Raw genomic sequence first — 16,031 nt, 5'->3', positions numbered from 1 at the left:
CCATTGCTATGCCAGATCATATTTCTTTCTAATTCGGCCCCCAAAGAAAGGAATATTCTAAAAAATAATAAATAATTAGACCATTGGACTTTATACAGTTGTTTGTCATTAATGCTTTTTCTCTTTTTCTGTCTTCCTGGTTCTCTAACTAACTTCTTCAATTGTAATGCATAATTGATTTCTCCACTTTTAGTAACTAACCACATTTTGCACATTATTCACTCATCTACAAACAGGGTATTGAGTCTAGAAATAAGAAGCAACTCCATTTGTAAATGTTGAGGTCAATTTTTTTTAATTTTTGCTTGTTCATGACCCCAAAAATAATTTTATATTTTTTTCATTACTCCCTGCTTTTGTACTTAGGAGTCTTCAAAATTTTTTTAAAATTTTCTTTTTTTTTTCAGGTAATTCAACCAAAAATATTATGCAGATTATACATTTATTAACAAGTTCACTTTTTTTTTCATCAAATATAGTTAGATTTATTGTTTACATATATATATATATATAGATTATATTTGGTGGGGTGTTTACCGCCTTAATTTTTTTTTTGGCCATATTTTTTAGGCACAAAAAACAATAATTTTTTAACCATTTTTTTTTTTTTTGGTGTGTTTTTATAAAAGAAAATTTTTAGGTGAGAATTTGGAGTCAAATCTCTACTTCACTAAATTCAGTGATTAGAGAGATTTATAATTCTATATATATATTTAAAAAATTTTTTGGCGTTGTTTATTCTTTATGGTCTAAACTTTATAGTATCCCAAAATGTTCAACATGGTCAAAAAGTAACAAAATCCAATTCAAAAAATATAAAAACTCACAACAGCAGTCAGTCATGGTGTGCTTTCACACTGGAACACGCCAAAATTGGAAGATACACACATTCAGTGCAAACTCGCCAAATGTCATTGGTTCAACAGACAAATGGCCACATGTGCTATCTGACATCATGGGTGATCAATGTCTGTGTTTTGTGGGAGCAAACCCTTCCTCTCAACTACTTGAGGATGGAGGAGGGGGTTGGACCCACAAAGCACAGACATTAGATATTCTGTGATGGCAGATAGCACATGTTGGCACACTGTGTGTGTATATTCAAATTTTGGCGTATTCATTATTCAAACTGTAAAAATGTTTGTGGGGGCGGGGGATGGGCGGGGGGTGTTTCAGTCTTTGACACGGCCCATCATGTCAATAATGTTCTTAAAATTAGATTCGATCACCATCATTCTTTGCCGCATATTGTCCATTTCCGTGCTGCATTCCAAAAGGACATTTGTTACATTCTGTTCCATGAGAAACATCCTTTCACGCATATTGTGCATTTCAGTGCTGCACTCCATTACCTGCTGAATAATTATAGCAGCACTTGCACGTGAAAATATTGGCACACCATCCTCCTCCCCTAAAACAACAAAAAAAAATGGCATTTACAATATTATTTTTCAATGAGGCCTATCTACATATGTTTTTTGGAATCAAGCTAGGGTGACACTGACCTGATGGGCTTCTCCTTTCCACCTCTTCGACATCTTCTATCACTCCTCCTTCTTCCACCACCTCCCCATCATCTTCTATCACTCCTCCTTCTTCCACCACTTCCCCATCATCTTGGACTCCTCCTTCATCCATCAATCCACCTTCTTTCAATTCGCCAAATTGTTCTTCCGCCACTTGCCCTTCATCTGCTATGACTTCTAAGTCCAAAATTACTTCTTCCTCCTCTCTTCCTTCCTCCTCTCCTTCCACATCCTCCTCTCCTTCCACATCCTCCTCTCCTTCCACATCCTCTTCTCCTTCCACATTCTCCTCTCCTTCCACATCCTCTTCTCCTTCCACATCCTCCTCCTCCTCCACATGTTGAGATGGCAGATTTTGGCCTTGTCTGGCCCTCTCTGCCTCCTCCAAATGCTGGCGACTTCTTTCCCCTGAAATAAACCAAAAAAAATGTAGACTCATCAGCACACAGATATTGGAGAGCATAAATCGCACACATTGCTTAGAAGAGGCTTTCATTTAGTTACTTTTATCTTTCACCAAACCTACATTTTGCAATTACTTCTATATGGCAAGCTCTGATCCTGCCCCTTTTTAGCAAAGTGACACACATGGATGTCCCCCCTAAACTGTATTTCTGGGAGACCCTACCAAAACCCATTTTTGATTTGGGGAGACACAGGTGCTCTGCATTGCAGATGTGAAAACATCTGCTTTATTACCACTGTTTTTAGAATGAATCCTGTTTGCCTTTCCCATTCTCATACTTTTTTTTTCTAGAACTAGCTTTTACACAATGTTTACAAACAAAGTTTTTGGCCAGTGAGCCATGTCCAGGTGTGTTGTTCCTGTAATAACCGAGCCTTTCTGATAAACTATGTGATGTTACGTTGTTTACTAAGAACACTGTTTGTAAATATGTAGTTATTTATGTTCTAAAAAATAAATAACAACATGTCTTTAAAATTACAAGCTGGCCAAGGAGGCAGATGGTGAAATATACATGGCAACACATTATTGCAGACAATCACCACCCCCCCCCCCCCCCAACCCCAATATATATTTACTTACTTTTACGCAGAATTTTAAGTATTTTCTTCATCTGATGTGGCTCCCTCAATTTTAAGTCTGACCATCGTTTCCTCAGCTGTTCCTTGGACCTGGTGATCCCAAACATCCTCTGCATTCTCCTCGCCACCTTGTCCATAATATGTGCCTTTCGGCGGTTAGGGGTCTTGTATGGCCCTAATTCCCCATCATAGTCCTTCTTTCGCATGATGTAAACTAACTCCACCATTTCCTGGAACCGCATATTAGTGGCTTTATATCTTCTTTTCCTTGATCGGGACGTCCCTGCCTCTGTCCCTTCACTTGTGGCATGAGAGCATCGTGCCCGCTCGTGTGACATCGCCATCTTTCCTTTCCCACAGAGATTATGGGCGTGGAAAAGATGAATTCTTACGCCATGGGCGGAGAAGAGGGCGGCGTTTAATACATACGCGGAGTGTAGAGAATGCAAACAACGTGTTTACGTCCGTTACGCGGAGAATCTTCGAGCGCATCCAGAACATACACAGTTAACGCCATATTTCCTAAACTCATTGATTAGGGGCCTCGCAAAGGTGACGAGGGCGGGGTTTCATAAATACGCGGAGTGTTTAAAAGGTTTACGCCGTGATTACGCATCTTACGCGGTAATTAGGCGACCGTGAGAAACGAGGAGCGAGAGACAGGAAGGTAAGGAAATTAAAAATGTGATCAGCAGAGGCCTTGAAAATGTAGACACATGGGATGGGGGTTTGGGCTGTTGGTTGCACCCTTTTTAAGCTATTCTGTCTATGGGGTACCACAATGTTATTTTGGTATCCAAATGCTTTTGGACACCTCACAAAATAGAGATGTGAACAATGCTGTACCTCATTGACAAGTTTTTGAATGGTGTATTCAGATCAGGCAAAGTATTGTTCAAGTGTTGGTTGTACAGAGGTCATTAGGAAGTGTCTTTTATGTCATCCATTGTCAGGGGCATGAGATTTACACAGGAAAGAGTGCCTAGATGAATACTGTCATTTGTAAGCATTGTTTATTTTTCAATATTAAAAATATTTACTGCAATGTTAACAATGGCTCTGCATCTAGCAAATCAATGTTTGGTACAACCAATGCGGCCGAGCTGACAATCATTGTTTAAACAAGAGAGACTGTGTTTGTAATTAGATATAGGTAATAAATTTAAAGACACATATTATATCAAGGTCAACGCTGATCCTTTTGAATATTTATTTTTCTTTGGTTTATGTTTTTTGAATCTAGACTCAAAAAAAAATATCATATTTCAAAAAGTAAAATGGACCAACTACAAACCAAGGAAGCTATAGAGGCCTTACTACAAAAATATCAGGACACGCCCATCCTGTGGAATTCAAAACACGCATTATATTGTAATAAAGATGTACGAGCGGCAGCACTAGAAGAGCTAGCAAACTATATGCAAACATGGGTGCCAGGATGCACTGCCAACATGGTGAAGGATAAACTTGCCAACCTCAGAAGCACATACAGGAGAGCATACAAAGCTAATAAAATCAAAAAATCGGGAGCAGCAGCAAGACAAGCAAAGGAACCCAAACTGTGGTATTATAAACAGATGGCTTTTTTGCGGGACGAAATGGAAGGCAGGAAAACGATGTCCAGTCTTTCTTCCAACCTTTCCTCCATGCTACCTTCCAGCGGACCTTCCCCAGATGACCACAGCCCTGCAGAGTCGGAGGAAGAGGGCCTGGCTGACAGAGATGCAGATCTGCCACCCTTCGATGAGGAGGTATAGTAGTTTCCTCTATATTTATGGCGTAAATAATTCTTGGTGGATTAATGATTAGATATTGTAAAAATAAAACCAAGCTGGAAAAAAGCAAACAAAAAGGTGTACAGACAAATAGGTGTCAGGGATGACAACTGCAGGGGTCAGAAGTAGAGTGTATTCAAGTAATAATGAACAGAAAATACTGAACGAAAAACATGAAAATGAGTGTGGTTTTATTTAGCGAAATTGTAAAAAAATTCTTTTTTTTTCCACACAGGAAGAAGAGATCAGCCAGGAGGTGGCAGATCCTCAGGTGTCTGTCAGCCAGGAGGAGGCCGGGGTCAGTGGCAGCCAGGAGGAGGCCGGGGTCAGTGGCAGCCAGGAGGAGGCCGGGGTCAGTGGCAGCCAGGAGGAGGCTGGGCCCAGTGGCCTGCAGCAGGTCCACCCGGCCAGGAGAACCACCACCAGCCAGTCTTCTCCCCCCCAGGTGAGGCCATCAGGCCGAAGGAGGCAGTTGAGGCCTGTGGAGGAGGCAAGCCTCCGCATGATCCAGGAGGCAAGCGCCATCATGAGGGCCCCCCTCAACCCCACAGAGGCCTTCAGTGCCTCATTGGCCCATGATTTAAATGAAGGGGAGGAGGACCAGAGAAGACTGGCAAAGGCCCTGATGAACCAGGTCCTTTGGTGGATGCAGAGGGGCCTGCTGACCCCAGACACTGGGCTATGTGACCCGGCCCGGCTTGCGGAACACCATCCTCCTGCTGCCACATCAACCCCACCTGCAAGACCCCGTGTTCGATCCGCTGGAAGGCTGCCTGGAGGGAAGGCTGGAAAGAGGAGGAAACGTTGATTTTCTGCCTTCCATTTCCTTCCACATAAAGGACATCGTGTTTGTACTACCACAGTTTGGGTTCCTTTGTTTGTGTGCTGCTGCTTCATATTTTTGTGTTTGGCTACTGAGGCTTGGAAGTTTATCCTTCACCATGTTGGAAATGCAAGTTTGCATATAGTTTGCTATCTATTCTAGTGCTGCCGTTCTTTTTATTTTTTTGTGATGACATTTGCCTGAATAAAAGGCCTTTTGCTTTCATTTGAAAACATGTCTATTGTTTGATATACTGTGGGGATTATTAGGCAGCAAACCTTTAATAAATATACAATGGGTAATTTACAAAGGACACACTCCTTGGGGGGGGGGGGGGACATTTGGTGTGCCAACATGGTTTAATATTCTCTAATGAAACACCAAAAAAAAAAAAAAAATTTTCAAAAAACATGTAAAAAAAAAATAGTTTAAATGGTGACATAACTAGAAACAAAAAAAAAAATTAAAAAAAAATGCACATTCCTTTACAAAAATGACTACTCTAAATTATGGAGGACCACCAACCAAAACACACGTCTGGCATAGAAAACATTATTAAAGGATTACATCACAAGCAAGAAATGTGACATTTCAGTATGGGACAACTCTATTGAAATTGCATCAGCAAGAGAACGGGGTTATTCTAGCAAGAGAAGAATTAATAAAACGAGGCTTTAAAATGTGGTTTAGTGCGCCTTTTTAAGACATTGTTCTCTTGCTAGAATAAAAGGTTTCTAATGACGAATGTGCCATATCCCAAAGAAACGCGAGTTTTACCTGAACGAGCGCTCCCGTCTCCTCATTTGGACTGAGCATGCGCGGGGTTTTTGTACGCTGCTTTTGTGTACAGACGACCGAACATGTCTGACGGACACGATTCCAGCAGACTGTTTTAAAGCAAGACCAGGAAACAGTTGTTCGTTGGAAAACGGTCTGGCCGACGATTGTTTGCTGGAATTCTGTACGTTACTGCCTACACACGAACGAACATGTCCGCTGAAACTGGTCCGCGGACCAGTTTCAGCAGACATGTTTGGTCGTGAGTACGAGGCCTGAGATGAGCAAAATCTGCTCTTGTATGTGTGTCTGCAGTTTTCACAAGAATTGTAGGTGGAAGTGGCTGGTTTAGCCAATTTTTAACTGATAGACAAAGAAGCAAGTGTGTTTGCATCTACTAGTTAATCAGCCTATTATCTGCTAAAGAGCAGTGTTTTCTGACATAGGTCTATTGCAAACCCATCACTTGTTAGTGGTGGTAGCCTGAGAGAGAGTATTTTTTACTGTGTCAGACTGTACGGCTGTTTTGTCCTGACACATTCTTTCCCCTCTCCCCTCCATTTTTTTTTGTGGGGTGAGATATGCCTTGTGTCAGTGCAGTCTTGATTAAGAAAGAAGCTTTTTTGTGGATATAGTGATATATGGGGCTTGTCCATTAGTGGTTATTTGTGTCCACATGGATCAGTCTACCCGTTTCGCATGTCTGGGAGATTGACATCATCTTACAGGCATATCTATGGTCATACACATACCTTTTACAATAAAAGTTTTAGACAAGTGGCATTTGGTGTGCAGGGCATCACATCCTTGTCTAGTTTTATTAGACTGTAGGGCTTGCATAGAAACATGTCGCAAATGGGGCAACTGTCCCAGGAGACACTTCTGGGGGGGTGGCATTGAAGCCAGAGTGCACATACCGGACAATCCATCCTCACTGCAGCTCAGTAAAAAATATTGGATACTCACGGGAGGGAATGGTTGCCAGCATGCTGTTGGCCATGCCAGAGCATTATTGGTTGCTGTGCCAGCATCCTAGCAACTAATGGGGGACAAAAATGCATTAGGTAGCAAAAATCAGAAGGCACCTGGAATGTCCCTGGCACACAGTGTAGAAGGAGCACTAGAAACATTTTAAATCTGGTAGGGTCTCCAGCTGGGACACCTGTGCTTGTGATTCTGCAATAAGCTGACCAAACATGTAAAGGTATCTCTATCCAGCTAACTGCGTGGATAGATGAATCTTCTGCCATTGTTTTCTGACAACCGTTTCCACCAGCTGTCAGAACACCTGAACAGTGCCCACATCTGATAGACGAATCTCCTGCTGCGGGCCATTGTTTTTGGAATATCTAAACAGCATCTGATTGTGTGAAGGCGATGTCCAGTTGACAATTTTCCTCCAAGCTCCTTAGATTTTTAAAATAAAGGATGTCACCTGGGGTGATGTAGACAGGATCACCCCCACTGATTGATTTTCATCTGGATCATCAGGAATCTAACATAAACATCAAATACCACTTATGTCTGGTCTCTGCATGACTACATAAATGTATAAAAGAAAATATTTTTTAGGAATGTTGCAGTTTTTGGCCTTTATGTATTTAAAGTTCAAGTACCCAATTTTAGACAAACTAAATTTTCTAATTACCTTGTGTATATTAAAAAAAGAAACCAAGTCCTTAAGAGAATTGATGACCATTTCACGTAGCTGTAAAGACATCAGAGATGACACACATGCAAAAAACTCTTGAACCTGGACAGCTGAATCTTCCTCATTCTGGGGCACTAAATGGATCCATTTATCCTTATGTGACATGAACAAGGAAGCACAGGCTGGTATCCACCTGAGATGAAAAAAAATCTGAGACATTATATAGGCTACAGTGACAATACTTTAGACAACCTTTAACAAGATCTTTTGTATCTATGATGCACAGATAATTTGCACTTTAAAAAAATACGGATCGATCTTGCACACATATTTTACTAAGATGAGTGAACAAAATACTGTGTTTAAAAAGACAGAAAACAGTAGAATACCTCATGACAAGCAATCAAAAGTCATCTTTAATTATTTCCAATTGCTCTAAACTGATGGACTCATGTTGTTATGGATAGCTGCTTTATGTCAGTGTTTCCAATGCTTTCATCAGGTCTGTGTATTTTCAGCAGCACCTTTTGTAATAATGGGGTACTATCTGTAATCCTTTCTAATATCCTCCTCATTTATCTGCTCACGCTTCCATTTTGTTGTTATGGACACTGGGCTTAAAAGAACATTTGCTCTCTCAGGAGTAAAAAACTTTCATATAGAGCATTTTTTGTACACAGTTTAGACAAGTTTTTATTTTTTTCTGCTCCAATCAGAAACAAGAACCAGAAGGTTTTTTTCCTGCCTCTAAACGTTAAACTCAAAATATGCCTCTTAACGTCCCTAATGTGCATAGACATATAGGATAACATTGAGATATTTCTACAGGCAGAACTCAAAACTCCTGTAGAAGCAAACATTTTTTAAGCCAGTGTGCATGGATCCTAAGGAATAAATTCCCAGCTTAATTTCCTCCCTCATGATTTTCTCTATCCTCTCGATCTTAAGCTCAAAAATATTCACCTTCTAATGCAGACATTACAGCACATGACATAGTAAACCAATTTTAATTTTATTAATTTTATTAATTTTGTTTGGCTAACAACACTATATGCTGCGATTATTATTTAGTAATTTTTTTGATGTCATATATATTAGGTATTTAGTAGCGCTGTAGTACTATTATTTCATAACAGCACATGACATGACTCGGTTCCCCTCTAAAATAAAATGTCCTCCCTCATGAGCCCCTCTATTTAAAGCCGGTACACACAGGCCAAATATCGACTAATAAACCAGCCCACATTTGGTGTGTACAGCAGCCTGTCCAAAAGAAGCCAGCTTAATGTCCAGCTTCTGTCGAACGGTCATGCTAGAAAACCAGCAGCCGACCATCATCCGATCAGCCAATGAATGCAAGTGTTGATTAGTGTGTAGTGGCAGGGGGCAGCCCCCCGTCAGAACACAATAGCACAGTGGGGGGAGATCACTGTACTAAGATCGCTTGTGTTAGTACAACGATCTGTCAAGTTTTTTTTATTCAGCCTGCTGGGTTGAACAAAAACAAAAAAAAGAATAGTGTGTACCAGGCTTTAGACTCAAAAATACACACCTTCGGATGGAAAAGTTACTGCACATGACTTGCAACTCAATGATTTGGTTTACAAGAAACGGGAGTACTGGAAACCTCCCCTTTGCAAATATTTGGCAAATATGCAGTAGTTGCTATGGATTACTGCACTTAGAGTCTGATCAGTATGGGTACCTTTAGTGACTGGCCACATTAAAATGCTATGCCTAACAGTCATTGATAAGAAAAGAGTTGATAAAATGTTAAAAGAACTGAATTTAAGTGCATTATGCTCAATATTAAATGAATACACAATATTAAGTAAAATGTTCACTATATACAGAGTATTTGGTGTTTTATAATCAATTTGTAGTCAAAAGGGATAATAAAGCATTAGGTATTGCATTCCAGTTTACAGCAGGATTAAAGATTACAAATAATAAGTAGCTTTAATAGCACAAGAGTGTTGTATGTAATTGCATGTTAATAATTGTCATTAACTGTAGACACACAATTCCAAAATGCAACCCACACTGTTTCACAATGAACGTACTTATTTCGTAATGTAGCACGGGCTTCTAAACAATGCTTTTGAACTAAATCCTCAAATTCAGCAGGAAGCAGAGGCAGGTGGCTAGATAGCAATTCATTGGTACGCACAAACCTTACATTCCTGAATCTGCAATAAAAAAAAAACACAGAGAAGAATACTTCTGCAATTATGCATCCAAAACAGATGAAATCTCTGAAATGTATCATATCAAATGTTATGAATGCTGATCTTAGCAAACAGATTTAAATTTAGTTGACTTCACCAAAACATCTATAATCATGAAAGTAAAATTGCATGCAACGAACAAATTGGAAATGTGGGGAGCAGAATTTGCAGTAAACATTTAAGTCCTATTCACTTATATGACTATGAAATAAAAATCCCATTCTTTCCTGTGTGGATGGTTCACATCTACAGTATGTGGTTTAATTTAGTGTGAAAGGAAACGAGAAAATCATATGGGCTCATACAGCCATGTGTGTTACAACAGGTGCACAGAACAGTGTAAATACAGCCGTATGGTATGGAGTTTTTGTAAATCAAGAAAACAATGTATAAAAATGACAGACATATTTAATTAGAAGATCAGTATTTTAAATACCGTATATACTCGAGTATAAGCCGACCCGAATATAAGCCGAGGCACCTAATTTTACCATAAAAAAATGTGAAAACGTATTGACTCGAGTATAAGCCTAGGGTGTCCATTGGCATGCCTCACTCTGCCTCACTTTGCCTCAATGTGTCCATGTGCATGCCTCACTGTGCCCATGCATCACTGTGCCCATGTCTCACTGTGTCCATGACTAGACTGACATTTAACATGGGAGTCTATGGAAGGGGAGCCCGGATTTGAAAAATTGGTGCTCCCCAGCCGTAGGTTCCCCAGACAACAAACTTTGTACACTTGTAGAGGAGAAATGGGGCTACACGTTTGCCAAGTTCTGGGTCCAGGAGACCAGCTGGTACCAGGTCCCCAAAGTCACTGGAGAAATGACCATTTAACATGGGAGTCTATGGAAGGGGTGCCCGGCTTTGAAAAATTGGTGCTCCCCGGACAACAAACTTTGCACACTTGTAGAGGAAGAGTGGAGCTATATGTGTGCCAAGTTTGGTCGGTACTGGGTCCCCAAAGTCTGGGAGATCAGGCGCAAAAAGGAGACTCGAGTATAAGCCGAGGGTGGCATTTTCAGCAAAAAAATGTGCTGAAAAACTCGGCTTATACTCGAGTATATACGGTATGTGAAATATAAAGCTTTTTTTCCAGCAAAAGAAAGGTGCAATGTGTAATGTGTATCAACGTACAGCAATCAAAATACATTTTTGGTTGTTCTAATATCTACCGTGTAAGTGATATTTTGAATTTAATGTTTTTCTTAAACCTTCCCACTGCTTACTGTGTAATCCAGAGCTGTTGTAATTCTAACATCATGGCGTTCACTGTGAACAAGTGGTCTTCATTCCATTTGTGGGCATCACTGTATGAAGAGTGCCATGGAACTTCAGCACGGATCACCCGAAGTGGAAAATAACGAGGTATGTTGCCAATTTGGAGTCTGTCTTTCTCCTCTGGATCCTTCAGGATATAATCAACTGAAAATTGAAATGTCATCAGATGAAAACTCAACCATCATTAAATAATTGACATATCATTTATAAGTGCTACATACATATTTTGTCATTCTTTGCTAATCTTTTATGTCAATCTGAAGCTAGATGATTTTCAAAAACTGCAAAACAAATTAAATGCTTGTTCCTTTAAGACCCCTTTCACACTGAGGAGTTTTTCAGGCGGTACAGCGCTAAAAATAGCACTGCTATACCGCCTGAAAAACTCCTTCACTGCCTACTCAATGTGAAAGCCCGAGGGCGAGAAAAAAATCTCCTGTCAGCAGCATCTTTGGAGCGGTGAGAGGAGCGGCATGTATACCGCTCCTTCACCACTCCTTCTCATTTAATACCGCACCGCTAGCGGCTGATTCCTGCGGCAATCCTGGCGGTATAGCGCCACCGCGGCTCCCACTCCAATGTGAAAGGGGCCTAACTAAAGAGACTATGCCAACATCAGGGGTGTTTTATACACTGTTTGTGCAAAGTTCTTCCCAATTACCTGTAATTACCTACTTGTACAGATAGCTTTTCCAGCAATAGGTCATTAGTTTTGTGGATTGACCCCAAAAGTTTTATAGGTGATACATTTTATTTACATTTTGCATTTGGTTTTGTGGATTTGGGCAAAAACGCAAATCTCAATGAAATACCCCATTTATTTTTTCAGAACAGTAGCCATTCTACAGCTAATTTGAGTATGGATATAGAGGGACCTCATTATTACAGTACAGTGCCTTCAAAAAGTATTCATACCCCTTGAAATGTTCCAATTTTGTCATGTTACAACCAAAAACATAAATGTATTTTATTGGGATTTTATGCGATAGACCAACACAAAATGGCACACAATTGTGAAGTATAAGGAAAATGATAAATGTTTTTCAATTTTTTTTACAACTAAATATCTGAAAAATATGATGTAAATTTTTATTCAGCACCCTTTACTCTGATGCCCCTAACCAACATGTTGTGGAACTAATTGCCTTCAGAAGTCACCTAATTAGTAAATAGAGTCCATCTGTGGGTAATTTAATCTCAGTATAAATATAGCTGTTTTGTGAAGTCCTCAGAGGTTTGTTAGAGAACCTTAGTGAACAAACAGTATCATGCAGGCCAAGGAACACACCAGACAGGTCAGGGATAAAGTTGTATAGAAGTTTAAACATACTTAGGTTATAAATAAATATCCCAAGCTTTGACCTTTCCATGGAGCAAGAAAGATTGGCATAATTGCAAACCTACCAAGACATGGCCATCCACCTAAACTGCCAGGCCAGGCAAGGAGAGCATTAATCAGAAAAGCAGCCAATAGGCCCATGGTAACTCTGGAGGAGCTGCAGAGATCCACAGCTCAGGTTGGAATATCTGTTCGCAGGACAACCATTAGTCGTGAACTCCACAAATTTGGCCTTTAAATCTGGCCTTTATGGAAGAGTGGCAAGAAGAAAGCCATTTTTTAAATAAAGCCATAAGAAGTCTCGTTTGCAGTTTGTGAGAAGCCATGTGGAGGACACAATAAACATGTTGAAGAAAGTGCTCTGGTCAGATGAGACCAAAATGTAACTTTTTTGCCTAAAAGCAAAACACTATGGCCCAGATTCACGTAGGGTGGCGTAACTTTGTGTGGGCGTAGCGTATCTTGTTTACGCTACACCATCGCAACTTAGAGAGGCAAGTGCAGTATTCACAAAGCACTTGCGTCCTAAGTTACGGCGGCGTAGCATAAATGGGCCGGCGTAAGCGCGCGGAATTCAAAGTAGGCTGGTAGGGGGCGTGTTGTATGTAAATGATTCGTGACCCCACGTAAATGACGCGCTTAACGAACGGCACATGCGTGCGCATGCTGAGTATCACATTGAATTTTCAAAGTAAATTACGCCCGCTCAATGCTTAGTCGACGTGAACGTAACCTACGCCCAGCCCCATTCACTGACGACTTACGCAAACTACGTAAAATACGACGCTGTTCGTACGTTTCCGACATCCATACCTAACATGACTTACACCTGCTTTATGAGGGGTAGCTTTACGCTGGTCAGACGCCTTACGTAAACGATGTATCTTGATACGCCGGGCGCACGTACGTTCGTGAATCGGCATTACCTATCTCATTTGCATATTCGACGTGGAAATATATGGAAGCGCCCCTAGCGCCCAGCGTAAATATGCACCCCAAGATACGACGGCGTAGGAGACTTACGCCGCTCGTATCTAGGCAAAATTCATGCGTAACTGATTCTAAGAATCAGGCGCATAGATACGACGGCGCACATTCGGACTTACGACGGAGTACGTGGAGTTACTCCGTCGTAAGTCGTTTGTGAATCTGGGCCAATGTCAGGCGGAAAACTAACACACCATCCCCACCATGAAACATGGTGGTGGCAACATCATGTTGTGGGGATGCTTTTCTTCAGCAGGGACAGGGAAGCTGGTCAGAGTTGATGGGAAGATGGATCAAGCCAAATACAGGGCAATCTTAGAGGAAAACCTGTTAGAGTCTGCAAAAGACTTGAAACTGGGGTGGAGGTTCACCTTCCAGAAGGACAACGCCCCTAAACATATAGCCAGAGCTACAATGGAATGGTTTTGATCAAAGCATATTCATGTGTTAGAATGGCCCAGTCAAAGTCCAGACCTAAATCCAATTGAGAATCTGGCAAAACTTTAAAGTTGCTGTTCACAGATACTCTCCATCCAATCTGACAGAGCTTGAGCTATTTTGCAAAGAAGAATGGGCATTTCACACTCTAGATGTGCAATGCTGGTAGAGACATCCCCAAAAAGACTTGCAAGGTGGTTCTACAAAGAATTGACTCGGGGGGGGGGGCTGACCACAAATGCACGCCACACTTTTCACATATTGATTTGTAAAAAAATGAAAATCATTTATCACTTTCCTTTTACTTCACAATTATGTGCCACTTTGTGTTGGTCTATCGCATACAATCCCAATAAAATACATTTACATTTTTGGTTGCAACATGAAACATGTGGAAACTTTCAAGGGGTATGAATACTTTTTCAAGGCACTGTAAATAAAAGAACTAAAGCCGTGTACACACGATCGGTTTGCCCGATGAAAAAAGACCGATGGACTGGTTTTCATCGGACAAACTGATCGTGTGTGGTCTTTTTTCCCATCGGTATAAAAAAAATAGATAAGGTTTTCAATTTTTCCTATTGATAAAAAACCGATAGGAAATTCCGATTGTCTGTGTGGAACTATCGGAGAAAAATCCATGCATGCTCAGAATCAAGTCAACGCATGCTCGGGAGCATTGAACTTAATTGTTTTCGGCTGGTCATGGTGTTTTTTACATCACCACGTTTTGGCACGGTCAGAATTTAGTCTGATAGTGCGTATGCAAGACTGATGAAAGTCAACTTCATCGAATATCGGACGAAAAAATCCATCGGTTTTGATTCCATCAGAAATCCGATCGTGTGTACAGGGCATTAGTGTCTTGCATCAGCAAGCTATCAGGTGGAATTTCAATGGTATTTACAGGAAAAGTATGCAACTTGTATGGCAGTTTGGCTGATGTCTGTATAAAATGTGAACTCTAGAAAAGAAAATTTGAAAAACCCTTTAAGAGAACTCTTAAAAATATGTGAAAAATAAGTTATTAAAAACAGAATAATACTTCAAATAAGAAACTAAGAAATTGAGTGCCACAACTGCAACATGTAAAAAATAAATAAATATGGGAACTGGGAAAAGATATTTGCCTGGTGTAAATATCCCTAGTTATGGCATGAGAAGGCGTGGCTACACACATCATCATTTTCTGAATTCTTTCACATATGTGTGACTTTTTACTTAATTCCACTTAGACCCCTTTTACACTGAAGTGTTTTTACAGCGCTTTAGCGTTAAAAATAGCGATATTCAAATGCTCATAAAACGCTCTCTCAATGCATCTCAATGGACCCTTTCACACTGAGTCCTACAAGCAGCATCTTTGGAGCAGCTTTTGGCAGCTGAAAAAAACGCCCCTCTCCATTGAAATGAATTAAAAGCGCTATAAAAATGCCTTACCCTTTCACACTAAGGCGTTGCACTGGCTGGGCGTTAAGAAAAGTCCTGCAAGCAGCATCTTTGGAGCAGCTTTTGGGCGCTGAAAAAAACGCTCAAAAAACGCCCCTCTCCATTGAAATGAATTGTTGTAAAAACACCTTACCCTTTCACACTGAGGCACTGCAAAAATGCCCTAAAACGTTAGGGTCTTTACCAGCACATTGGGATTGCAGATGAGGCTTCGCTCGAATAACGCTCGAAAAACGCCCCAGTGTGAAAGGAGCCTTATTCCTAGAAGGTCACTAATTCATAAGATAAAACAGATGATGAGTCAGGGATGTGTAGCAATCACAGGTGAAGAACATTTTTACAGCAATTAGTCAAAATTGTCATTTAGTAAAATTACATCAAACTCTGAGGTGGGTATTGAGGAAAGCATAGTACAAAAGTTCATATCACTCAGTCTTTTTGAAAAGTGTATTGGTTAAGAGCAAGAACATCAAATACAGCCCATACGCTTTGAGAAAAGGCCTTCCTCTTCCTCAGGGCTTGAGCAGTGGGTGTTATTAGAATCATAAGGAGATGCAATAAATCTATGTTAGGGCTTGATAAAGACTGTCAGATCTTAAGGGCACTATGAACTTCCAGCTGGGATTTCAAATTACAATGGAAGGAAGGTTAGGGCTGTTTTTCTTTACCCCATATTCTGAAACATAAAAGGTGTTCATTTGCTCAGC

General features: G+C 40.5%; 1 protein-coding gene across 1 annotated transcript in view; it reads right to left on the bottom strand.

The window, feature by feature from the left end:
• Window positions 1-16,031, bottom strand: part of DNAH3 (dynein axonemal heavy chain 3) — a 483,492-nt gene that overhangs the window by 365,987 nt on the left and 101,474 nt on the right. Inside the window, exons 7-9 of the mRNA XM_040356847.1 lie at window positions 11,060-11,255; window positions 9,663-9,788; window positions 7,597-7,792 (exon numbers count right to left, since the gene is read on the bottom strand). Coding sequence (XP_040212781.1) covers window positions 7,597-7,792; window positions 9,663-9,788; window positions 11,060-11,255 — 518 coding nt within the window. The remainder of the gene's footprint in view (window positions 1-7,596; window positions 7,793-9,662; window positions 9,789-11,059; window positions 11,256-16,031) is intronic.

This window comes from Rana temporaria, chromosome 6 (assembly GCF_905171775.1).
Source record: "Rana temporaria chromosome 6, aRanTem1.1, whole genome shotgun sequence".
NCBI lineage: Eukaryota > Metazoa > Chordata > Amphibia > Anura > Ranidae > Rana > Rana temporaria.
The sequence above is the reverse complement of the archived record's forward strand: the minus strand, read 5'-3'. Positions and strand labels throughout refer to the sequence as shown.